Source organism: Prionailurus bengalensis, chromosome A3 (assembly GCF_016509475.1).
Source record: "Prionailurus bengalensis isolate Pbe53 chromosome A3, Fcat_Pben_1.1_paternal_pri, whole genome shotgun sequence".
Taxonomy (NCBI): Eukaryota; Metazoa; Chordata; class Mammalia; order Carnivora; family Felidae; genus Prionailurus; species Prionailurus bengalensis.
In genome coordinates, this window is record NC_057354.1 from 34,529,093 (window position 1) to 34,556,183 (window position 27,091).

Consider the following 27,091-nt stretch of genomic DNA (forward strand, 5'->3'; position numbering starts at 1 on the left):
GATGATGGTGCCCAATTTTAAGTTCACCTCTTTCCCAATTAATCTCAGGTGCAATAAATGGCAATGCCATCTTCCCTGTTGGACGACTTGCTGGGAGTGTTCCTTAGGTTTTTCCTTTCCCCCAGCACCACCAAGGACCATCCCCACATCCCATGCCTCGACAAAGGCTATTGGCTCCATGTCTAAATTGCATCCAGAATGCATCCACTTCCATCTCCATGGATTCTGCATTTGTCTAACCACCGTGAAATAGACTTTGAAACAGATTCCTAATTACCCTGTTGCCTCGAAGTGAACTTCCAAAAATATAAATCAAGTCGTGTCACTTCCTTGTGTTAAACCCTACCCTTCTTCTGTGTTTCAAATAGAAATCTAAACTCCATCCCTTCAAGAGCCCATGTGACTTGGCTCAGCCCAAGCCCACCTCATCACAAATCACTGCCCTCTCTCTTGCTGTGTTCCAGACTTTCTGGGCTTTATGTTCCTTGAAGAAGTCAATGCATTCCCATCGCAGGCCTGGAACATTCTTCTCCAAACTGTGGGTGTGTTATCTGGGTTTTGTTATGTGGGTCCCTCCCTAACCACTCCATTTGTCTAAACTTGTCTTTTCTCCCAATCCATTCACTATTTCACCTTCCCCCATTTTATTTTCTTAATGGAAAATATGAAGAAATATGAATATTCTTATCACTTTCTGAAAATTTCTTGTTTTTTATAATTGTTTGTTCTTCTACAATGTAAACATTACATGTGATGCTCACATGTGTCTGGCACACATTCACCTTCACGAAATATACTCTGAATGAATGAATGAATGAAGTTAGGATGATTTTAAAATGCATGGATTTGAGAAATTGAAGAATGAGAATTTTTTAAATTAGAGATAAAAATGACTAGAATATATGTATACCAAGCTGTACAATTAAAATTCATGTGCTCTGTGTTCTTTAATGCATGTATGTTATCCATAGGTAACAGCCAGCTAGAGAGAGTGCAAAGCTTAAATCGTATTGCCTAACTCAGAAGCGTCCATTTTCACATAGTCTGGGATCTAATATCACATGCAAATTAAAAATTTCTTTGAGAATGAGCTTTGGGATTTCATAAAGATTTGGGGCTCTACCATGTGGTTGGTAAACAAAATTGCTCTCTTTATTCAAGGTAGTAAATGGACCTCAAAATTAGCTGATAATCATCTCTGGCTTAAAAGAAAAGAGTATGGCCATGGGGCAAACTTGTTGCAGCTCCAAAAACATTTTATCATTCTCACCTAAATTAGATAGCTTTACATTACAATGTGACATCTGTTAAATATCTGAATAAGAAATATTTTCTGTTATTTAGAAAATGATGCTTAGATTTAAAGGGTGCTTTCATGCTTCGGACACTAATCCCTTTCATAAAACACTTCATAAATGCATTTTATAAAAACATGAATGTGAGTCAGTTGGCATAGTGACATGCACAATGTAGAAACACAAATATTTCCCAAATGAATGAATGAGGATAAAAAATAAAAATGTTAGAGGTAATTATTTAAGGTTCCAAATAAGCCTTTATTTTATTTTCAGATTTTAATATTTGAATGAATTCTATTTTTACTTTACATAATCAGAAGGCTGTAACAACTATCAATTAATTGCATAGTAGTGATGGGCTGTGTCACTTAGCACTATTAGCTCCTAAAATCTTTGAGATACTGAAACATAGACACTCTAAACTTTTTTTTTGAGAGAGAGAGAGAGAAACAGAGAGATAGAATGTGCAATCAGGAGAGAGGGGTAGTGGGAGAGAGATTATTAAGCAGGCTCCATTCTCGGCACAGAGCTTGACATGGGCCTTGATCCCAGTACCCTGGGATCATGACCTGAGCCAAAACCAAAAGTTGGATGGACACTCAATAGACTGAGCCATCCAGGTGCCCCAGACATCCTAATCATTTAAGTGTACCCTAAAAAACTGGCCCCAGGATTTCTGGGACTTTTCAGCTTATAGGAAGTTAAATACCTTTCTTCTATTCTCTGCCAAAACAAGAAAGACTTTACTGATTGGAAGGTATTCTTTTCCTCCAACTTTTTCCCCCACTGCTTTCACTCACTTTTCCCCCACTACATTCCCCCCACTACTTACACAGCATGCAAGACACTGGAGCAAAGATAGTGTTGGCTACTGGGAGTTAGGTTACTGATTTTAGAAGGACATCCGCTAGAACTATACATTTCCTAAAGAAGCTGGCTCAAGCAGTTTATTTGTGGCTCAAGCATTTCTGTTTGTATTAGAGCATAAGAATGAGGCTATTAAAAGTTTGGAAGCTCCCCAGCTTTTGGAAGAAGTGGGACTGGTGAGTTAAAAATTAAAAATTATTTTGTTAAGCTAAATGTATCCTTCAAAAGCCATTCATATTATAAATGCTGACTCCAACGCATCCATCCAGTCAGCCTCTGTTGCTTTAAGCATTTTCTTTCCCTTCAATTCACCACCTATCATTAGGCCAGGAAAACTCAATCGCCTACCAAAAGTACAAATATTTTGAAGTTTTCTCCAAAAATACTGAATTCCGTGATTCACCCATGTCTTCTGTCTGAGACATAGAATAGCTTCTTTCACAGCTTGGTGAGTGTTCAAAAGTACTTTGGGGGACAGATGGATGAACACCCGTATTCACACACCAGTGAATTAACCCTTCTAAAGTTCAGTGATTTTTTGTATATTCAGAGTTATGCAACCATCATCACTATATAATTTTAGAATATTTTTGTCACTCTATTAATAATCACTTCTCACCCCACCTCCCTCCAGACTCTGGTAACCATTAACCTACTCTTTGTTACCACGGAATTGACTATTTTAGGCATTTCATGTAAATGGAATCATAGATATGTGGTATTTAGTAACTGGCTTCTTTCACTTAGCATCACATTTTCAAAATTCACCCATGTAAGTTTAATTCATTGCTTTTTTAAAAAATTGTTTTGTTTATTTATTTTTGAGAGAGAGAGAGAGAGACTGAGAGACAGTGCAAGTGGGTGAGGAGCAGAGGGAGACAGAGACATAGAATCTGAAGCAGGCTCCAGGCTCTGAGCTGTCAGCACAGAGCCTGATGTGGGACTCAAACTCACGAACCGTGAGATCATGACCTGAGCCAAAGTCAGATGCTTAATCGACTGAGCCACCCAGGTGCCCCGCTTGATTGCTTTTAATTACTATGTAGTATCCTATTGTAAGGATCTACAGGCGTCCCCTCTTATCTGTGGTTTCCAGGGTCTCAGTTACCCATAGTTAACCAGGGCCCAGAGGCAGATGATTTTCCTTTGGGCCTACAGTCGGGTCATTAGTAGCCTAATGCTACATCACAATGCCTATGTTGTTCACCTGACTTCATCTCATCCGGTAGCATTTCATCATCTCACAACATCACAAGATGTTGGATGAGTACAGTACAGTAAGATATCTTGGGAGAGCGAGAGAGGCCACATTCACATAGCTTTTGTTACAATATATTATTATAATTATTTTATTATTATTTATTGCTGTTAATCTCTTACTGTGCCGAATTTATAAATTAAACTTTATCATAGGTATGTATGTAGAGGACAAAACATAGTGTATATAAGGTTCAGTACTATCTGCAGTTTCAAGCATCCACTTGGAACACATGTCTTGGAACACAACCCTGCAAATAAAAGGGACTACTGTACTACATTTTGTTTATACATTCACCCATTGGTGGACACTTGGCTTGTTTCTACTTTTTGGTTGTTTTGAATGTTAATGCTGTGAGCTTCTACGTGCAAGTTTTTGTTTGGATATTTAAAAAAAATTTTAACGTTTATTCATTTTTCAGAGACAGAGAGCATGAGTGAGGGAGGGTCAGAGACAGGGAGACACAGAATCTGAAGTAGGCTCCAGGCTCTGAGCTGTCAGCACAGAGCCCGACCTGGGGCTCAAACTCACAAACCTGGAGATCTTGACCTGAGCAGAAGTCAAACGTTTAACTGACTGAGCCACTCAGGTGGCCTCTGTTTAGATATGTTTTAATTTCACTTGGGCATATATCTAGGAGTGGAATTGCTGAGTTGTATGGTGACTCCATTTTTAACAACTTAAGAAACTAAAAAATTTTTCCAAAGTGGCTGTACCATTTTACATTCCCATCAGCAGTGTTTCTAATTAGTCCCTTATCATATAGAATTTGCAGGTGTTTCCTACCATTCTGTAGGTTGTTTTTTTACATTCTTGATAGTGTCCTTTAAAACACAAAGTTTTTAGTTTTGCTGAAATTCAATCTATCCATTTTTCTCTTTGTTGCACATGTTCTTGGTCTAAGAAACTATTGCTTATGCAAAGTTGCAAAGATTTACACCTTTTCTTCTAAGATTTTTGTAACTTTAGCTCTTCTATTTAGCTCTATGGTTCATTTTGAGTTTTGTTTTTTTTTTTTTAGTAGTAGTCTGAAATTTGGACCCAGCTTCATTATGATGATGATAATGTCTCGTTTGAAGTTAAGTGTATTTTAATATAAGAAATTTGTCAATTTAAAGAAAAAATTAAATAAATGTTAAACTATAAGCATTGAGGAAATATGCCATGATTTTTTTCAGGCTTTCCAGAAATATCACTCTAAGTTCCATATTACTGAACAAATTTACACTTAAATTTTTACTTTTATTTTTATTTTAATTTATAGAGAGTAAGGATAAAATTAGGGGACTGGGATGGAGGTTGACATCCATATATGTGCCAAGCTCTATATGAATGTAGAAATTTATTAAGCCCTTATGTTTTCAAGGTTAAGAAAAGATGTACGCAAAAAATGAGCCCACTGGGGTCCAACTTCTTGAATTTTTAATTATAAAATACAGGGAAATAATTTGGCTTCATTAACGTTAAGCCTTAGTGTTAAAAATTCTTATATAAGATTAAAATTAAAAACATATTAGTGTCTTTAACAAAGAGATCACCTAGAACCGTTTCCACTATAGCCAGTTCATTCACATTGAGTTACCTAGTTGTCAGCCTGCAGACTATCTTAAAATGTTAGAAGTCTTGATTAAGGCTTTATTTTCATAATAAAAAAATTAAGAGCTCCTTAATCCCAGAAAACTTGTTTTCCATATGTTTTTCACTTGCAGAACTTGTAAAAACAACTTCTTCAGGAGGGTTAGTAACATGGGCTAGAAGAAATTTTATAGGCCAAATACAGTTGGAGTTGTGTTGGTTGAGCATGCAATGAATATTCAACAACTCTTTGATCAACTGTCCTAGTGTTACTGCTGGTGTTTGGGGAACGTTTCTTTTGCCCTATTCTTGTGTCTGCAAATTCTTAAAAGGTATAGTCATCTCAAGTTTTCTCTGTTGGGAAACTAACCAGCTTTATAACTCACCCTTTTTTACTTCCTAAACACAATTAGGTGGCCTTCTTCAGTGTTCCAAAAGCACTTAACCCATTCATTACACTCAAAGAGTCTATGTATGTTTTTCCTCTACCAGATCATTAGAACTTTGAGGACAAAGATTATGCCTCATTTATAAACATAACCCTAGCACAGAGAATGGAAATAAAAGTACAAAGTTAGATGAATGAATGAAAAAGAAAGGTACACATGAAAGAAGTATATCTGTGGTATTTATTTATAAAGCTCCCAGAATGGTCATTCATATATAGGCGAATCAGTTCTTGTACTGAAGGTCACTTAAGGAATCATTCAGAGCTTTCCTGGGATTCTATGATGCAGAGATCCAAAAGACAGTTTGGAAGAAAGTAGTCCTTAAGATGTCATCTTTGCTATTCATTGGGTGGGCAAGCAGGGAAAGAGTAGTATAGAAACGACAGGTAGTTGTCCCTCTTCCAGTGGCCTGTCGCATTTCTACATCGTCTTGCAGCTTTATTTGCCTAACAGCCTCTTCTCTACCATAACCTAGTGGAATTGCAGAGGTTTCACCAAGAGGCCCCACCAGGAGGCTCCATACCCTCTGGTTGAAATGTCCCTGAGGCATTGCATGTCCTATGCTCCTTAGGTGCATAGGGTTATCATGAACACACTAAACTCCACAGATCAGTAGGTTACCACAGACCCTTTTGCCGCAGTTACTGACTGGATCACATGTCCCAGTTTATTTGGATTCCCACAGCCTCCTCTGTGCCCTCTCCTGTGGCCCTTGCCCAACAGAGGTTCATTACACATAAACAAAACTACCAACCTAATTAATGAAATGGCCACGCTTCCCTTCTGTATGAGAGACATTTTCTGAGACAATCTGGAAGAAGTCACTGTCTGTAAAGACTTTCCAGGAAAAATTGGGGGTTCTAAATGGATGATCACATTCAAGTGTATCTATTGTACATGACACAGCTTCACACACAAGTCAAATAGGAGTGGATCCAGATGTGAGATGTGTGGGCCAAAGCCATTCTTTTTACTTTCTTTTTAACTATAAAGCAATAGAGCTTGGAATTGTGAATGCTGGCTCTACTGCATATATTAAATATCTGAAAGTGCATCTCTTTACTTCTCTAAAAGAAAAAAGAAGACATTTAAAGACTCTTCAAGGAGTGTCCAGTACTGTATAACACAAAGCTGAATTTATAACCTCTCTGTGCATTATAGAGCTATGTGTCATCCACATAGCCAAAACAGCAATCATGTAAAGTGACATCACTGACCACCATTAATTATGGCATTTTTGTTCATGTGTCAGAGCACAACTATTGCAGAGCCAATTCAAGGTCTTCTAAGAGTAATAAATTCAACAACATACATTTGAGTAAACTTCAGGGACATTAGCTGTGCCCTAATTAAGTATACTTGTGGGTATTGTAATAATCTCACAAGGAGAAATTCAGAACACAGACTAGTAGCTATCTCCTTTTTGTGCTGGTATATAATACATAGCCTTCAATCAATATAAGATGCTCCCATAAAGTCGAGCGTTTGTAGACCCTCATCTATAGACTGTAAATAAACTATTAGCACTTCCACTTAAAGGAATATTTGATTCACAGTTATTTCTTCAAGTACCTTTTTTATACTTTTCGCAATAATACAATAATGTATTAAGAGTACATAGTCTTTATACCTAACCATTTGCAAAGTAGGTAAAAAGTGAAGAGAAAATACATTCTTATAAATGGAATATTTTTATAATGCCAAGATAAGGAAGACATTTCCACACATAACAATAAATTAAAAAGATAATTTAAAATATTGATAGACTTGAATATCAAAAAATTTTAAATTTTCTTAGAGGAAAAATACATGATGACAAACATTAAGGAAAATGATACCTTTGGAGAAAATATTGCAAGATATTTGCTAGTCAGTAAAAACAAAGTGTTTTTATAAATCAATAAGAGTAAGAGAAATATCCTAATAGAATAGGAGGATGAACAGTTCATACTGTAAAAGACATGTCAATGCCAATAAACAAGAAGACATGTTTACCATCACTAATAATTTTTAAAACACAAATAAAAATAATAAACACAAAAAAAATATTTTTAACAGCCTGCCAAAGATGAAAAAATGGTCAATAACCCATGTTTGGGACCTCATGTGCTATTTGTGGGCCATAAACTAGTGAAGCCTCTTTAGTGAGCCTCTCGCAATAGGTACCTCAAGTTGCCTTTGACCTTGAAGTTCCAAACCTGGGAATTTATCCCAAGGAGACGTGAAAGTACATGGTAATGTATTCACAAAGATGTTCATTGAAGCATTGCTTGTAATTATAAAACCTGTGCAATGATAAGAGAGGGGTTAAATATATTATCTAACGATGTATTAAGTAAATTCCTACAATGGAATACTGCAGAATCAATTAAAAGCAATATATGCCTGTGTTTATAAACATTTCATCAAACTATATGTGGTTTGAGCCTATTTATATAAAATCGTGTGTGTGTGTGTGTGTGTGTGTGTGTGTGTGTCTATGTAGGGAAATACTTAGAACTACACTAAACACTAGAAATGTTTAGAACTTACTAGCCACTGGCTTCATGTGGCTATTTAAATTTAAATTTAGTTAGATTAAAATTTCAGTTCCTCAGTCGCACTAGCCACATTTCAAGTATTCAGTAGACACATGTGGCTAACGGCTGTCACACTGAACAGCACAGATATAGACCAGGTCCATTTCCATAGAAAGTTCTATTAGACAATGCTGGTCTCGAAAAATGTTCTCCAACATGTTTTCAGTGGTTGCTTCTGGCTGGCAGAATTCAGGTTTAATTTCATTTCATTATACTTTTCTAAATTACTTGAATTTAGAGTATGCAATATATTCATATTCAGAAGTTTCTTTCATTTGAAAAAAAAATACCACTGATCATCCACCACATAGAAATAAGCACTGCTAGGGGCACCTGGGTGGCCTAGTTGGTTAAGTATCCTGACTTCAGCTCAGGCCATGATTTCATAGCTCGTGAGTTCAAGCCCCGTGTTGGGCTCTAGGCTTACAGCTCAGAGCCTGGAGTCTGTTTCTGATTCTGTGCCTCCCTCGCTCTCTGCCCCTCCCCAACTTGCGCACGTGCGCTCGCACTCTCTCTCTCAAAAATAAACATTAAAAAAAAGAAATAAGCACTGTTAATTTTGTTGTATTTCCTTGAAGTCTTTGCTCTCTCTACCTATAATTTCACAGAAATAACACCACATGTACAAGGGTTTAGTGTTGCTTTTACAGCTAATATTATACCATAAGTATTGCACCTTATTCTTTAAAATTCCTCATAAATATCAGTTTTAAAAGCTGTATATACTATTCCATTCTGTGTACTCAAATGATTTTTGTTTTACACGTCGGCCTGAAAATACTACTAAAATATTGAAGAATTTTGCAAATCGCTTGGATTTGGGGAAATCAAATTCACAAGGAAAGCAGTGACTCATACTTTTATGAAGCACTATGTAGATAAACCTCTCATATATCACAATTTGAAGATGCTTTTTTTTGTTCTAAATCACTATTTAAAACCACCCTCATAAAAGAGAATAGCCTTAGAAATCAATGCTTTCATAAAGTACCCATATAACTCAAGTGTCCCCTTCCACTACTGAATATAACAATACACAGAAATCTTTGTTAATATCTGTCTCTGTGGAGACTTCCATGACACATCCATAATGTGTCACTTCTCATTAAGCCCCTTCAAAAACTGTTCTTTAAATGTACATGCTTCATTTGGCTTCCTTGGGCTACATTTTGATAAATATAAAATGACTTTAACATGGGAATAAAAGGAAAAATATTTGAGGGATTAAAGAACAATGGCCCAAAATGGATGGAAGAGGAGAAAGGGTAACAAATCTACTTGACATCTTGCTGGGCAGGGTTTTTTGGGTTTGTGTGTGTGTGTGTGTGTGTGTGTGTGTGTATGTGTGCTGTATTTAGCATCCTATACAGGATAAAACTGAAACCAGGGACTTTGTTTTCTCTAGCCATTCCCCTGGTAGATAAGACCTTTGCAATCAGATTTATGATCAACAAATAGGAATAGCCTTGAAAGTACCTCAGATTTAGTGGATTAAAAACCAAACTCATTATCATTCCATCTACTCCCTCTAAACCTGTTCTTCCTTCAGGTATCACTGTCTCTCCTGAAAGAGACACCATTGTCTCAGTTGTTCAGAATTTGGGAGTCATCGCGGATACCGCCATCTCTTCAATCCCAGGACACGGTCCAACAACACTTCAAGCTAATTTTACCTCTTCAGCTCTGTCCAGTTGCACCAACATGCTACCAGCCCTTCCCTCCTGAAATGCTGCCAGGTGCCTCCCCTCCAATCTTTGTCCACTTCTAGCAAATCACGTCTAGTCCTTCCTCTGCTTGAAACCATTCCTCTTCCTTGCTCAAGGGCTTAAAACTCCTTAACAAGGAAAGCCATATTTCTTAGTATAGTCTGGTCCCCTATGTATCTCTCAAATTCATTTCACCCAGGCTCTCTTACTAGCTTTGAACTTTGCTGCTCTTTCTCCTACCACAGGGCATTTGCTTATGCTAGTCCTCTGCCTGTAGTGTTTCTTCACTACCCCTCCTTCATATGGTTAAGACTCTCCCATTTTTCAAATTTCAATTCATCTAATAATTCTTTAAGGAAGTATTCCATTATTCCTTATTCCATTAATTATATTAGGCTCTCCTGTTAAGCTCTCTTACATTTATTTACAGACTATTTGATTAATGTTTTGTTTCCTCACCAAATTGTAAGCACTGTGAGGGTTTATCATATCCGTTTCGTTTACCAGTGTAGCTCCATCAACTATCACAACGCCAGGTAAATAGTAGGTGCTTAATAAACATTTGTTCACTCGATAAAAAGCATGAGGCAGATGGCCCACACACTAGAAAAACTCTAAATGATCTTCTCCAAAGGAGCCTTTGGAACATCAGTCAATTGCAGAGTGCCCCTAGAGAAACAGATTCTCTACTGAGGAGAAAGCCATGTAAGTCATTATACTTTGGAGTGAAATGCCCTTATTACATTTCCTCTTGAGTTGGACTATATCATATTTGAAGGTGATAGTCCAGGACCCAACTCTATTGTTACAGAGCCCAGGAAGCTGAGATCTGCCCACAGAACCATTCTTGGAGTACCCAGAGTGGGGGCTTTTTACATATCTCTGAATAGGCCTGAGTAGAGAGATCTGTGACAATAAGGCAATTGGGAAGCAATTTTCTGCCAGGAAGAAGAAAATCAGAAGGTATATAAAAATGGAAAAATTGATGCTTACAGAGATTTGGGGCCATGCTGTTCAAATTGACACCATTCCCTTTTTCCCAGTATCATATCTGTCTCTCTCCTAAGTTTCAGCTTTTACAGACCACATCTGGACACGACCAGTGAGGTGCAGAAGCCAGCTCATACCAGGTCATGATAACCAATTGTTAAATGTTTGGTAAATATGCTACTGGTTTTTATTTGTATTTTTTAATTTTTTTAAAAATGTTTATTCATTTTTGAGAGAAAAAAAGAGAGAGCATGAGCAGGAGAGGGACAGAAAGAGAGGGAGACAGAGAATCTGAAGCAGCCTCCACGCTGTCAGGGCAAAACCCAGCGCAGGGCTGGAACCCACAAATCATGAGGTCATGCCCTGAACGGAAGTCAGACACTCAACTGACTAAGCAACCCAAGTGCCCTGCTACTGGTTTTTAAACACAATCACTATTATACATCAAATAACATAAATTTACAACTAAAATTGTATTTAGAAACAAAGGTAATAAGTATTCAGAACTCATCATTTTCTAATTATTTTGCTATATTTTACCACCATCTGTGATCCTAAGGATATTTATACCTCTTATATCTGTAGAGTGAAATACTACATAATAGCATGCTACAGTACATCTCCTTCCACTTCCCAATTCAGTGACGGAATTGGAGTAGCTTGAAGTTGGCTATGGGAAGTATTTACCCCATGAAAATTAGTAAATGCTACAATTCGGGGCTGTGAAGGTTTTTGTTCTTGTTATTTGTTTACTTGTGTTTTGGGGTTTTGTTGATTCTTTTTTTCCTTTGAAAGCCTTAAATATGTACCAGTAAACCATGAGAAGCAACCTATTCATGGTTCAATGCAATCTATTTTTTTTTGTCCTTAATTGTTGAAATTACCCAGCAATGTTAGGAATTCTCTAGATAGAAATGAAACTGTGAACCAATCTCCAATATCTTCTAAACTATATTTCACAAGAAAAGTATTGAGTAGGAACCACTAAAGAAAAAGGAAAAGGTATGAATCCTCTCATTCCCACTTCATACACTGCTCTGTTTCTTGAGTACCTAGGACAGTGTTTGTTTTGATCATAAAGTTAATATTTGAATGAATTAATTAGAGTACTCAAGAAGTGGAATAATTCGAATTAGTCCATGGTAATAGCATGACTTGAGTTCTCTTGATAGGAAACTGGTTGACATTACAATTCAACCTGAAACACTTCATGCATTAAATGCTGTCTTCTTGGGGTGATGTAAAATCATTTGACTTGCCAGGTTGTAAAGGATTTACTAAATCCCCTATGGAAAACTTTGATAAGGAAGACAAAAGATGGCTGAGAAGAGTGAGAAGGAGGGAAAAAGCTGAAAAGATGGAAAGTGATATTTGAGAACAATGGTAAAAACAATTGCTTAAAAATTAAATTAGTGTAGGTCAACAAGTAAAAATGCAAAGAAAAGGCTAATAATGTCCTGCGAATACTTACTCATTTTTGCACAGCTTTTATCAAATTAAGAGTACTTCAAACTCCTTGAATTCCATTTTCATTCTTATTTAGAATTGTACTGAGAATTTCAGTGATGGTGTTAACAGCATGGAGATCTAGTTAACCTGCCTAATTATAATGAAGTAGACGACATTTGTATAACTTTCAAGATAATTTTTTCTCATTGAAAGTTGACAATTTTGATCTTCATATATAATGTTGGATTATTTTGATACATGAATAGTAAAGCATTCTGAAGATGTTTTCTTACTTTCAAAGAGAAGCAACACATGAAAAGGCATGTTTAAGACAGGACTTATTTGTTTATTTAGATGCTACTAGTTTTTTCTTATGAAGTACACATGAGACCACCTCCAGACTCTGAATTGTAAAAAGCTTTGTATCCTTGTGTTTCTGAAGGAATAATTACATTATTGATCTGTGTGCATTATGGAATATAGTTAACTCATTTATCTAGAGTAATGGAAAAGAGATGTAAATAAAACAAGGAAATCAATCTGAAAGTCAAATAATATTTTATCTTGAATATTTTTAGCAGCTTTAGAAAATACATATTCATTGGGGTGCCTGGGTGGTTCAGTCAGTTAAACATCTGACTTCTGCTCAGGTCACGATCTCACGGTCCAAGAGTTCAAGCCCTGCATTGGGCTCTGTACTGACAGCTCAAAGCCTGGAACCTGCTTCAGATTCTGTGTCCCCCTCTCTCTCTCCCCTCCAGATTGTGTGTCCCCTTCTCTCTCTGCCCCTCTGCCACTCGTGCTCTCTCTCTCTCTCTCAAAAGTAAACATTAAATTAAAAAAAAAAGAAAATACATATTTGCATGTGTATTTAGACAGTTATAGATAAATTATCCATTTACTTCAAACTCCTGCAGTTATTTATAGCAAATTGAAAGGAAGATTTCTGTACTTTAAACCTCTACAACCCTTTATAATTGTAAATAAGAAAAAGCTACAGAGCTAATAATTTTTCACGTCATACTTAATTATGTCAGTGATCACAATATATATGAGTTTTTCTGTCTATGTGTTACACTACGGTTTGCAGTTTTGTTTGGGTCACCACACTAATGCTTTAAGGTGAGCAGACATTACTATCACCCATATTGTGTGGAAACCAATCTGAAGCTCTGAAAAAACCAAGTTGCCTAATTTTCAAAGCTAGTTAAATGTAGGAGCCAGACACATAAAGTTCTAGAAATGACCTGTCTTTTTGCACTCTTTAAATTATGCTTCCCATGGGAGAGTAAATTTAAAAAAAATGAAAAATTGGGGTGCCTGGGTGGCTCAGTCGGTTAAGCATCCGACTTCAGCTCAGGTCATGATCTCACGGTTTGTGGGTTCGAGCCCCGCATCAGCCTCTGTGCTGACAGCTCAGAGCCTGGAGCCTGTTTCAGATTCTGTGTCTCCCTCTCTCTCTGTCCCTCCCCACTCATGCTCTGTCTCCCTCTGTCTCAAAAATAAACATTAAAAAATAAATAAATAGGGGCGCCTGGGTGGCGCAGTCGGTTAAGCGTCCGACTTCAGCCAGGTCACGATTTCACAGTCCGTGAGTTTGAGCCCCGCGTCAGGCTCTGGGCTGATGGCTCGGAGCCTGGAGCCTGTTTCCGATTCTGTGTCTCCCTCTCTCTCTGACCCTCCCCGTTCATGCTCTGTCTCTCTCTGTCCCAAAAATAAATAAACGTTGAAAAAAGAAATTAAAAATAAATAAATAAATAAATAAATAATAAAAATATAAAAAATGAAAAAATGAAAAATTACAATGCATTTTTAAATAAGTCAACCAAATATACACAAGCCATAAATGTATAAATGTAAATACAAATGTATGTCTTGCTTGATAAGTCATAAAGTAAGCAAATATTTATAAATATATACAGCAAGATGTTCTGGTGCCTATAAGAGATTAAATTATTCAGTAGATACCCCCAAATTGTCTTTCATTTTCGAGCTATTAGTATATTTTTTCAAGTAATCACAGCTTGTTATGTGTTGCCCAGAGCACTTAACTTATAATTAATCATTTGTTCCCATAACAAACTTTAAAATTTTTTTCATGTTTATTATTTATTTTTGAAAGAAAGAGACAGACAGTACGAGCAGGGGAGGGGCAGAGAGGGAGGGCGACACACAATCCAAAGCAGGTTCCAGGCTCTGAGCTGTGAGCACAGAACCAACGTGGGGCTCAAACCAACAAACCTGAGCTCATGACCTGAGCCCAAGTTGGACGTTCAGCCAACTGAGTCACCCAGGTGCCCCTCCCATAACAAACTTTTTAAGAGGACACTATTAGTATCCTTATCCCACAGATGAAGTAACTGAGGCATAGAAAGGTTAAGGAAACCTCACGAGGTCTCATTCCTTTTAATTGGTGGAACCAAAACTCCAGACAGGCAGGATAAAATTTCTACAGTCTCCTTCCAAGTGCCAAAAGTCTTTAGGATGGGTATACTTGTATTTTCCAGAAACTGCAAAGGGAATGTTGTTTGCATTTGACCTTATTAAGGAATTATTGGGCCTTCTTTTCTGATATACTTGATTTTAACTTCTGTTCTGAGATTCCAGAAGCCCCTTTGGTACCATCTAGGGGGTACCATGTATCAAATACCATGTGAGGAAGTAGACATCACAACAAAATAGGAAGAAGAAAAAATCTCACCTATAAAGGATGCACAGACCAGGGAGAACTTAGTAAATATACCTGCATTCTTTCAACAAAGAAGCCTCTTTATTCTTCCCAAATTTGGGCACAGCGATATGAAGACTTATCTAGAAGCACCAACTCCCTCCCCAAAAGTTGAAGGAAAAGGAAACGCATTTCACCATCTCAGTGAGAGGGTTAGATAAGAAGGAAAAATGACGTCCAAGTGCCTGGTTCGCACACAGCACGACCCACAGGGGCTTATGGACCTTTATGTACTGGAGTGAGAGTGGCTGCACCTATGAATTTCGTAGTGGTCCAATGCTTGCATGTGTCAGAGAAAGCTGGGGGATAGTTTGAAACATGAGTGACAGGCTCTCTATACTTTAGAATTTTGAAGTTTGACAAATACTGACTAGATCTGGAGGCAGAAGCTAACTACTTTTTCCCAGTGACTTAAAAAAAAAAAAACCTGCTATGTATTTCATGCACTTTTACTTTCAGTAAGGATGATGGTCCAAATGATGATTAAATCTGGCCGTTCAGCTTCCATTCTTCCCCAGGAAGACAAGTGGTGTCATTAGACCCTGTTTCTTTCCTATTTTAATTTCACATTTGGTTTATTTTGTATTTTTACGAGCTGTCTAAAATATCACTACAGGAGATGATTTGAATAGAAGCTGATTCATTTAAATTTAAGTTTATTCTGCTAGTTGAACTATTTGCACTATTTTTATAGAAACCCCATGCAATTGGCTACCCCCTTTAGCACAATATGATATGGAGGCAGCTTAGACTTTACAATCAGATGTACTTGGAGTCAAATCTCCCTTCCCCCTATTTTATAAAACTGGGCAAATTGCTCCTCTAAACCTCAGAATTCTCATTTGCAAATTGAGGGGGAAAAACAACAACAACAACAACATAGTTACTTCTCAGTGTTAATTTGTTGATTAAACAAAGGGGGCAATATAGAACAGTGAGAGTGCTGCTTGACACATAACTAAGTTACTAATTTTAAAAACCTAGTGTCATTACCCGTATTATTTTTATTAGAGAATTGAATAGATAAGAATTTATCTATTTGCCCTGCGGAAATTTCTTCAAAAGTAGATCCCATAGAATACATGGAGATTCATCAGTATCAGGGTAACATTTTCTTATTTCTTAGTCATTACTTCAACACTGTAACGGACATTTTCAGGGCATTTGTACTCCACTGGCCCATGGGGGTGGCCTGCAGGGTTCCCATATAGTCCTGAGGATGCGGAATTTCTGGCCATAATGCAAGAGAGCCCCCCAGGAGAGACCCCCCCACCAATGATAGATGAGATTGAACAGATCAATGCTCCGGTTTCCAGGCTCCTTGGGGAACATTCTCAGGTGTGTTCTTCACTGTCCCTTGGAGTGACCCTGGATGAATTGAGCCTCAGTTGTTCAAAGTGGTAAAACCTGTCATTAACACATCATTCATTGGCTTTCTCTGTTCCTGTCTTACTTTCCCACTTCCTCATTGCCTTTCTTGTTATTACCTCCAAATTAACCTACTTGCCCCCAGATCTTTGACTCAGGTCTGCTTCTGGAGCATCAAGATGAACATTCCATTAGCCAAGCCAAGTCTGTCTATTAGACAAACATTCTGTTATCCAAGCCAAACATTCTATGATCCAACCCAGCTTAGATAATGCAACTTCTCGAAACAGACACATTGGTCCAGCTTTGGATAATGTCCGTTGAACATCTCCACATTCTGGGACTAACTCACTTGTTCCCAGGAATCCAGGCACTTTATTTTAATTCCTTTTTTCTGCTACTTCTGAGTGTCAGCCACCTGAAATGCCTCCAGCATCCTCTTTCTCTTTCTTTTCCTTCTAGCTTTTGAAAATACATGAAACTACACTCTGAGCTTGTAAGAAAAGGAGAAAAACATCAAACAGTTAAATTTTTTAATTCGTCACTAGAATGCTATTTGGACATTCTCCTTGAATTTTATTTTTGTTTTCTCTGTGGCTATTCCCAAGGATGACCAAATTTTTAGCTGCATGGATACGTCCATATTCAAGGGGAATATTTTACAGGATGGCTGCCTTTACATTTTTCCAAACTATTTTTTTCTTTTTAGATTTGAAAAGCATGTTAATTTTAGCACAATTCATGCCTGGCATCTTCAAGCTATTTTATTTTGGATGGAGGTGCCTAGGCAAGCCAACTATATTTTTTTTCCATTAGTAGATTCACTTGTACACTGAGGCTCCCCATGAGTGGAGTGGAGAATGTCTTTATACATTCATCACTACTCTGTCCAAAACAAACGTAAATGATCTTGTTATGATAATACCACTGTGAAATATGAAGGACAGTACTCCACCTGCTCTTTTTTCTTTCTACTATTTGCCCATAGTCACTTTTCTTTGTCATAGTACGTCTGCTCATCTCTTGCTTCCTCCATCTAAAGGAATAGCTGAAAAACATTCAAGCCCTCCTCATCTTTCACTTGCATGAAGAAAAGCATAAACCGCATCCTCCAAGTCTTCCTCCTGCATAGGAGAATGTTTGCAGCACCGTATTTCAGAGTTGTGGTCCATGCAAGTGGGTAGTGTTTTATCTAAAAAGGCTTGCTGGCTGTGTCAGCTGCCTGAGCTACATCCTAATGAGCATGACATTCCTCATCACGTTCATTAAAAGGAGGGAGAAACTTTTATTTTATTTTTTTAAGTTTTTTATTTAAAATCCATTTAGTTAACACACAATGTAATAGTAGTTTCAGGTGTAAAATATAGTGATTCAACACTTCCGTACATCACAGGGTGCTCATCACAACTGTCCTCCTTAATCCCCATCACCTGTTTAGTTCATCCACCTATCCCTCCCTTCTGGCAACCGTCAGTTTGTTTTAGTTCAATGCCTATTTCTTAATTTGCCTCTCTTTTTTTCTCCTTTTTCTTGTATTATTTCTTAAATTCACAAATGAGTGAAATCATATGCTATTTGTCTTTTTCTGACTGACTTATTTCACTTAGCATTATAGCTTCTAGCTCCATCCATGTCATTGCAAATGGCAAAATTTCATTCTTCTTCTATGGCTGAGTGACATTTCAGCCAAGTGGCTGTTTCCATACTTTGGCTGTTGTAGATAATACTGCTATAAACATTGGGGTGACTGTATCCCTTTGAATTAGTATTTTTTTATTCTTTGGATAAATACCAAGTAGTGCGATTGCCAGATCATAGAGTAGTTCTATTCTTAACTTTTTGAGGAAACTCCATACTGTTTCTCAGAGTGGCTGCACCAGTTTGCATCCTACTGGCAGTGCAAAAGGATTCCCCTTTCTCCACATCCTCACCAACACCTGTTGTTCCTTTTGTTGTTGACTTTAGCCATTCTGACAGTTGTGAGGTGATATCTCATTGTAATTTTGATTTGCATTTCCCTGATGATGAGTGATATTGAGCATCTTTTCATAGATCTGTTGGCCATCTGTATGTCTTATTTGGAAAAATGTCTATTCATGTCTTCAGCCCATTTTTAATTGGACTATTCATTTTGGGGATGTTGAGTTTTATAAGTTTTTATACATTTTGCATACTAGCCCTTTATCGGATATGTCATTTGCAAATATCTAGGAGAGAGAAACTTTTAAAATGCAAGGTGTGACGATAAGTATTGATTCCAAGGGAATTTGTTAGTCTTTTTTTTTTTTGAGAGGCAAATGTTAAATTCAGGAACTCGATGAAGAACCATCCTGGATATAAGTTAATATCTTTCTTTTACAACAAAATTTGAACAAAAAAGAGTTTGCTCTGCTTTCAAAGAAGAGGTAGGTTTATACCTACAAAGCTTGGCTGTACTAAGGTCACTTGAGTATAACAAGGAATCTGTCATGTTTATTTTCGACTATTGTATTGAGTGTAAAGGGAAAGATTTTTCCCTGATCATTTATATAAATGATGGATTACAGTTATATCCATATAACTGCAATTCAGGTTGAAAATGTTGCATTAAGTACCGAGAATAAAATTAACCTAATATACAGATTACTCCATAAACTTAAAATCCAATAAAGATCTAGTTCATGGGGGTGAGTAAGGTATATTTTCAGTACCAAAATGTTTCTGGTGTCAAAAATGAAATGTACAGGTCTTTAAAAGGTATTTTATTTTGTAGATATCAAAGATACAAATAAGACAGCTTTTCTTTAAAAGTCATATTAAGGAATGAAAGTTGAAACTGGCATTTACCTCTTTGAAAAATCATCCTGTGGCTGATGTTTATCCCTTCCATTAATTTAAAAAATTTTAAAGATATAATTACACTAACACGTGCTGTAATGGAGTCCTTGTGTCTCAGATATAGAATGGGCTTTACTTTCTTCAGTGGTCTATTACCTGGAAGGAGAATTATTAAGTTGAGCAACTTTCTTTGCGACAGACATGAAGTAATTTAATCATGAATCTTAACGATTGAAAGAAAGTGAACTTATTCAGTGAGACAGTCTCCATTTTGTAACTCTTAGGGAAATGGAAGTGATCTAAGACTTACCTTTCACAGTGCAGTTAAATTATAGCTGCCAGGATTCTTAGCTGTTCTGGTTAATTCGAACTGTGGAGACATATCTAGGATATTCTCTGCAGAAAGCAGTCCTTGAGTGACAACTTAGTGAAAATATGAAATTCCAAGTTCATTGCTCCTCTTATTTTTTTGTGAGCTATATTCTTTAGTATGCTCCAACAGAGACCATGAACTGGTTTACAGAATTGTAAAGATAGCTTGTTTTCTTTATAAAAATTTCAAGTAATGTGTATCAACTGCAGGGGTCCAGAAATATGTTTCAGTCTGGTAGTAACCTGAGTAGCTAAGTACTTCTCTGAAAACTGGTCAGGAGGTTCAATCAATAAGAAAAACCTCAGGCATAAAATCCTTTGTAGAATAGGTTTTTACAAGGGGGTGTTTTTCATGCAAATTGTCTGTAGGCATTTATTATTATTCCTGTTTTAATTTTATTCATTCATTTTTGAAATGCAGCCACTCATATTCCCAGACCTGAGACTGATGTACCCCAGAAGCAGCCATTTTTTGGACATCTGTTTCCATTAAACTTTTTCTACCTGTAAAGTTTTCCAAATAGCACTTTGCTGTTTATCCTTCCAGATAAATCCCCCTTCCAGATAATTCTCTGAGGGTCTCTTCTGCTGTAAACAGCTGAGGGCAATTTTTGGTACTTGAAAGGACAAATATCTTATTCAGTATATCCCTCAGATGTCAACATGCTCAATAATGAAACCGAGGTTTGAAACTACCATGTCAGCTTGGGATATTGTGTTCAAATTGAGAAAACTCAGAGTATAGGTAAAGAGAAAAGTAAAGTCATTTCTTAAGGGAGAGGATTCTAACATAACCCAAGTTTGATGCTGATAAAAGAAAGACATAGTTGTAAAGACAAATAAAATTATTAATGGTAGCACACACAGTAAAATATAGTTTAAAAATTGGTATACTCCATCACCAAAAAGGACATCAGTAAGAACCTTGCTTATTATATATATACTTTAAACAATTTCTCTTTACTTCCAGATTACATAATTTTAAATATTGAAGGACTATTTCTCATATATTACTGTGCCTGCAGTTCATGTTCAATACTCTTTATTATTTATTGTACAACCATATCAGATGTAGAGAGACTTATAGGATGGTTTCTCAGATATCTTCTTCTCAGATTCAGTCATAACATCTTCATTTTGCTAGCCTTTCTCATCCTCCTAAATCCAGACATTACCTCCAAATACTTTATTCCACATTTTTAATTACATAAATGTCAATTATTTTTTAAATTATATATTAATAGCCATTAGTGAGATAACTTTTACAGAGACACCACAAAGAGCGGATCATCTTATAAATTCTTGTTGACTGTACCTAACAATATTGTCCTTTTCCAGAATTATTTTCTTTTTTTTAACAAGTTTGTTTTCTTTTAAGTTTAATTTATTTATTTTGAGAGAGAGAGAGAGCACAAGCAGGTGAGGGGAAGAGAGAATCCCAAGCGGGCTCCATGCTGTCAGCATGGAGCCTGATGTGGGGCTCCATCTTACAAACCATGTGATCATGACATGAGCTGAGATCAAGAGCTAGATGCATAACAATGAGTCACCACGCACCCCTCCAGAATTATCTTCTATTCTGGCACCTCTGCTGGGTGCTCTCTACTTGCCTTGTATTCCTATAGCTCAAGGACAACTCAGGTGAACATCCTGATCCCCACTTCTTGTCTCTATAGTTCTCAGAGGTGGCACTCTTTGATCAGTTACTATTTAATAAATGAGCAAAAGGACATGAGAATCAAGTGGTAAAGTAGTGCAGACTGAACAGAAAATGCTTGGGTTTTAGGGACTGTGAGCCAGGACCCTCAGACTAGGACAAAATACTTATGAGAAATATATTTTCATCATCTGAATGACCAAATCTATTTTTCATATAAATCACAATATCGCAGATAGATTCTGTATTCATTGATTCAAAACTTGTGATTTATAATTACAAGTTTCAGATGGTTTCTGAGAATTATCTTTCTCTTCCAAGTACACACACACAAAATTAAAAGGACTGATCATTTTCTTTTCTAACTTTGCCTAAGCAGTTTTCAAAAACTATGATGCAAATGAACAGAGCAAAAAAAGTGACAAACAAACAAAACAGACTCTTAAATCAGAGAATGAACTGGTGGTAGCCAGAGGGGAGGTAGTCAAGGTATGGGTGAAAAAGGTGCATAAGACAAAAAATACATTTATCGTGATGAGCACTGAGAAATGTACAGAATTGTTTCTTCATTATATTGTACACCCAAAACTAATATAACACTGTATGTTAATTACACTTGAATTAAAAAAATAAATAAAAATTTTCAAAAATCATGATGTAATTCATTTCACAGAATAGCTAGAATCATTCTATATTAGCCTTCACAAAAAAGTCCATTCTTCCTGACAATTTTCCTTCAATCTTTCATTAATGCCAGAATGCTAAAAATTTCTTTTTTTGCTATTGTTTACTTAATAAAATCCTTACTCTAGTTTTCTCCTTTTCTAGGCCATGCAAACTGATGTTCTTGTAATAGCATTTGATCTTTCTCGGAGGCCTGATGTACTTGATAAGTTCTCAACTTGTTAGTGGAGTTGAGGTTTTAATTATATTAGGCACATCTTTGAAATGGATTTTTCTCTCTTCATAACTTACCTGAAAATGTTCCTTTTTACACAGCCAAACAGAGGAGAAACATTTAATACCTTTTAAGACATAATTAATGGCACCAAATCAAATTATTTAGCTGGAAAGATTTTATTTTCTTTCTTTTTTTTTAAGTCCATTTTTTCTTTGTAAGGATGCTATAAATTAAAACCTTAGAAAAGAGGTCAGAATAACCAGGCCTTGTTGGGTCCAGCATTTTGCTAAATAAATAAGAATACAATTTTATTCCTTGCTTTGAAGCTGGCTGCAGATTTGCTAAGTGATTGGTTTGATTAATTTTCTGCATGGATCTCTCATTTCATATGAGAGGAAAATAAATTCAGCCAAGATGAATGAGTTTTATTTTAGGTCTTACTCTGAATACAGGAGGTTTTAGAAACCTCCATTTCCCATCATGACTAGATTGCCAAGGGATCCACACTTACGGTGCCCCAGAGAATCAAACTTGCTCTGAAAAGACAGCAAAAGTTCTCTATGTCCAAATCCCAGTACATTCTGAGGATAGAATTGAAATGAACATATTCATGGCAGGTGCCACCATCTTGCTAACAGCCTATTTCTTTACAATGAACTCAGTGTTGGAGAGGGTCCACAACTGTGATTCTCAGCCATGTTTCTGCCTCAACTCAAGACAGCATTATCATGTTTTGATTCCATAAGAATCATCTTCTTCGTCTTAATGTGTCATGAACTGAAGAGAGAGATGAGATTTTGTATTTCAATATTTGAGTCATGGGATGATTGGAGGAAATTAAGGGAGAATTATGGCACATAAAAATATGCTGCTACTAAATGATGTATGAGAAAGAGCCATTGACCAAGGACCATAAGTCTTTTTCTTTTTTCAGGTTTATTGAGATATAATTACCAGGTAACATTGTGTAAGCTTAAGATGTACAACATGATGATTTGGTACAAGTATATATTGCAATATGATTGTCACCATAAAGTTAGCAAACACCTCCATCATATCACATAATTACCATTCTTTTTTTCTGGTGAGAACACTTGAGATCTACTCTATTAGCATCTTTCCAGCAATATTATTACCTATAATCACCATGCTATACATTAGGTCCTTAAAACATCTACACCTTGAATCTGGAAGTTTGTACTCTTTAAACAAAATCTCTCCATTTTCCACATACCCTTGCCCCTGGTAGCTACCACTCTATTCTCTGTTTCTATGAATTCTGCTTTTTTTTTAGATTATGCATGTGAGTAATATCATACAGTGTTTGTCTTTCTCTGATTCATTTCTCTTCATATAATGACATGAACACCATAAGTCTTGAGTCAGAAATTCTCTTTCCACAAACTTTTGGCAAGTTACTTCACCTCTCTAGTCCATCATGGGCTTAGGGACTTCAATCCTACCATTTTCTAGTACTAATAAAAGGCAGTTTTGTTTTGAAGACATTGTAGGTATAACACTTTTGGAACTATGCTACCATGTTGGAATCTCTAGCTATAGACTAACTTTTTTCAACGTTTATTATCCAGGACCCCAAATTACGTGAACTTTTGGATGTGGGGAACATCGGACGCTTGGAGCATCGCATGATAACGGTGGTGTACGGGCCTGACTTAGTTAACATCTCCCATTTGAATCTCGTGGCTTTCCAAGAGGAAGTGGCCAAGGTATGGTGGATAGAAACTTCTGATGCTTGTCACCTCACTCTGAACCCTTACGATATTGTACTGATGCCTGCAAAAGACTGGGTTTTTGTCATATTTAACATGTGTTAAAATTACCTCTAAAAATAATTCAGCTGCCAAACACTTCCAAATAATGGCATCTACTAAGAATTATGGAGCTTTTTCATTAGGAATGAGGCATTTGATATAATTTCTTTGCAGAAGAAAATACAGGGGAAACAACTTTTTATTTTACCTAAACACCTTATCCCAACTCATTCTCTCTTAGCCTCATCCCATGTCACTTCCAGCCCCATCTCTTTTCCAACCATCCTTAGCACCTTTTTAACCTCTTTTATGCTGAGTAGCACCTAGCTCACCACCATGCACATGGTAGCTGCTCAATTAAGGAAGGAAATTATTTTAAAATAAAAATTTCAAATAATATCAATAAATAACAATTATTCAGTTATGCACTAGAATGGTAAATTAGAAAGGGCCTCTCCATTAAGGAGTTGCTAATTCACTAACATAGCAGGCCTTTCAGACACATACAGAAACAACTATAATATAAGCAAGCTCTATCAAACAGGAAGCTGTGAATTTCTGGGAACCCTGGACTCAACTTTGATGCTTTCTCTCGAATAGTCCAGTTGCCATGAAAAGAGCGCTAAAATGAAAATATTGAAAGAACTTTCTTTTTTCATGTATATAGTTTATAGGATACTAGCGATGATCCTTACCCTTCATACATTTCCTTCAAGACTTAAGATTATGAGTCAAAAAATACTTTTAAGTTTGTATGTCATATCTGTGCTCTTACAGAACCTCTCATGTCAAGGGCCACAACTATGAGGTTCTGTCAAGCCAGTCATCATTGTGATTTATAAATGTTTAACCCTCAGTGGTCTGACAGTTCCCTGAATTACACCAGAAGTAATGGCCTGACCTCTATTCTTTAGTGATCATGGTAGAGGCTTATTTCCAACATTTACAAAAACAATGACTTCATCTCTTATAATGGAATGAATGAAGTGCCAACCACTTTTAACAGTCTGAGGTTTTTAGAAACTACTCTCCAAAACCGTGTTACAGACCTAATCTATTTTCTCTCTTTAAGAACCAAGTCACCCATTTGCTTCTGTAGTATAACTTAGACATTTGGAGAGACTTCAGTTCTGTGAAACACTGCATGACAGCATTAATTTGCCTACCATGAGTTCTTATTCTGGTATACTGCTGGTAATCTGTGAGTTGTATATACTTCATTTCTCAGAATGTAGACGGATGGTTGGTTGGATGGTTGGATGAATGAATACAGATAATTAAATATTAACTACCTGAAAAATATTTTCAAAATATTGTTCCTTAAATACAACCATATTCACTTTAAAAAATAACCAATTCACGAGATTCATGAACTCTCAAAAACATTCAAAAAATGGCAGTGACTTTCAGGGAGGCTTTTACTAAGAATGAATATAGATTTTATATTACAAGTCAATCTACATATCTTATACTGTATTAAACCTTTGTGCAGTTAGGTTTAAAACATATTCAATTTCCTTCTCTCTGTGCATTGCTTCCCACTAATTTTCTTTAGGGATTTTGATTTCTGAACACTGTAATATTCTCCATCAGGACTGCATCTGTAGACATTTTTTCCAGCAGCAACTTGATGTTCCTGGTATAATTAATGAGGCTACAGAATGTTTTGCCTCCCTTGCCTTCCCTTTAGGGTATTTTTTTCCCCACTGAAATTGCTCGCTGGAATGTTAAGATTTGCAAACACCATTTTACTCTGAAAATTTACTTTCCCCCCTTCTAATTGTCAGAATTGTCTCATAACATCACACCTTTTATTTAATCTCTGGGGCCAATGTACATGATGCTTTGTGTAGTGTCAACACCAAAGGAGACAGCCTCTCTCATTATGTAGAATGTCTGACAGAAACCGGAGCTTCTTTGAAACTCAAATAGCTCCAGAAGAAATTATTTACAAAGAGATTCTGGCTCATCCATTCATTCAACACATATTTGTCAGTTGCCTTCTCCGTGCCAACCACAATTCCAGTGTTATGGATACAGCATTCTAGAATGCTCAGAGCCAACATTCTGGGAGAAATAAACAGATAAATCACAGTTATGAAATAAACATATTGTAGGTCAGATGGAGATCTGTGTAGAAGAATAAAGTAGGAGGAGAGGGTATGAGGGTGGGAGAAGGAAGCTATTTCTTTATGGGGTGCACAGAGAAGGCAAAAAAATTTGAAGGAAGTTGCTCAGTTACAGCAATATCATAGATTTCTGAGAAATCTCTTGGATCAATTTAAAAAAATAATTAGAAGTAGGACTTGAACTTTCCTAAATATATTATTCCAGATTTGCATGCTTTCTTTCTTACATAAATTACCTGAATTTGAACTTTTTATTTATTCTTTAAGACAAGTGACTCTTTTAAAAAAGTGGGGTGAACACTGTCTTTCTTTTTTTCTCCACAGTTGGACTAAAAACATGGTGTCTCCTGCATATCTCAGTCATACTTTTTGTTATGCAGTTTGATTTGCCACCACTCTGTACTCTAAAGATCAGCTTTCCCTGCTCCCTGGAGGGGCACTTCCCTTTAATGCCAGGGATAGGTGGTTTCATGTTTGTCCTCTGGGTCAAATACTTCTCCCTGAATCTCCTACTCCTGTAAGGACCAATGGCCACATCCACATTTGCTATCCTCAGAAACTCCTGTACTTCAGTACCCCGCCCCCACCTTCCCTGGGATGTCCTGACCACTCCTTGGAACCACAGGGTGGAAGTGAATATCACCACCCATCCTTTTGACTCTTCTACCATTAACTTCTAATAGTTCTCCACTCACAGCTACATGACTTGTGGCAGAGTTGGAGGTATCAGCAAAGAAAACCAACTAAGGAAACAAGTTCATTCCTTGTGTTATAATGTGGGCTTCTGAACGACTTTAGCTTTTATCGTGAGGAAGATGGAAGCCATTGGAGGGTTTTGAGCAGAGGATGAACATGACCTGACTTAACCTTTTAGTCAATAATGGACCATATGGGGAAAGGCTATAATGGAAGCAGGGAAGACCAGTGAAGAAACTACTAAAATATTTGCAGTGAGTTGTTAGTGACTTAGACTAAAGTGGAGCTGTGTAAAAGATGAGAAGGGGTATATATATATATATATATATATGAAGGAAGTCTGTATGTATGTATATATATATATATATATATGGAGAAAAATTGAGAACATAAGCTTATAAATTGTATGTTGCATGTAAGAAAAGAAGAATCAAGGATGACGTTAGAGTTTTGGCCTAAGAGACAGGAAGGATGGAAATA

At 36.6% G+C, this 27,091-nt stretch overlaps 1 protein-coding gene across 3 annotated transcripts in view; it reads left to right on the forward strand.

Annotated features, from left to right (window-relative positions):
* The window catches only part of PLCB1 (phospholipase C beta 1), a 702,259-nt gene that overhangs the window by 430,075 nt on the left and 245,093 nt on the right, over positions 1–27,091 (forward strand). For all 3 annotated transcript variants that reach the window (XM_043602867.1, XM_043602869.1, XM_043602868.1), the window contains exon 4: positions 23,604–23,741. In XM_043602867.1, coding sequence (XP_043458802.1) covers positions 23,604–23,741 — 138 coding nt within the window. The remainder of the gene's footprint in view (positions 1–23,603; positions 23,742–27,091) is intronic.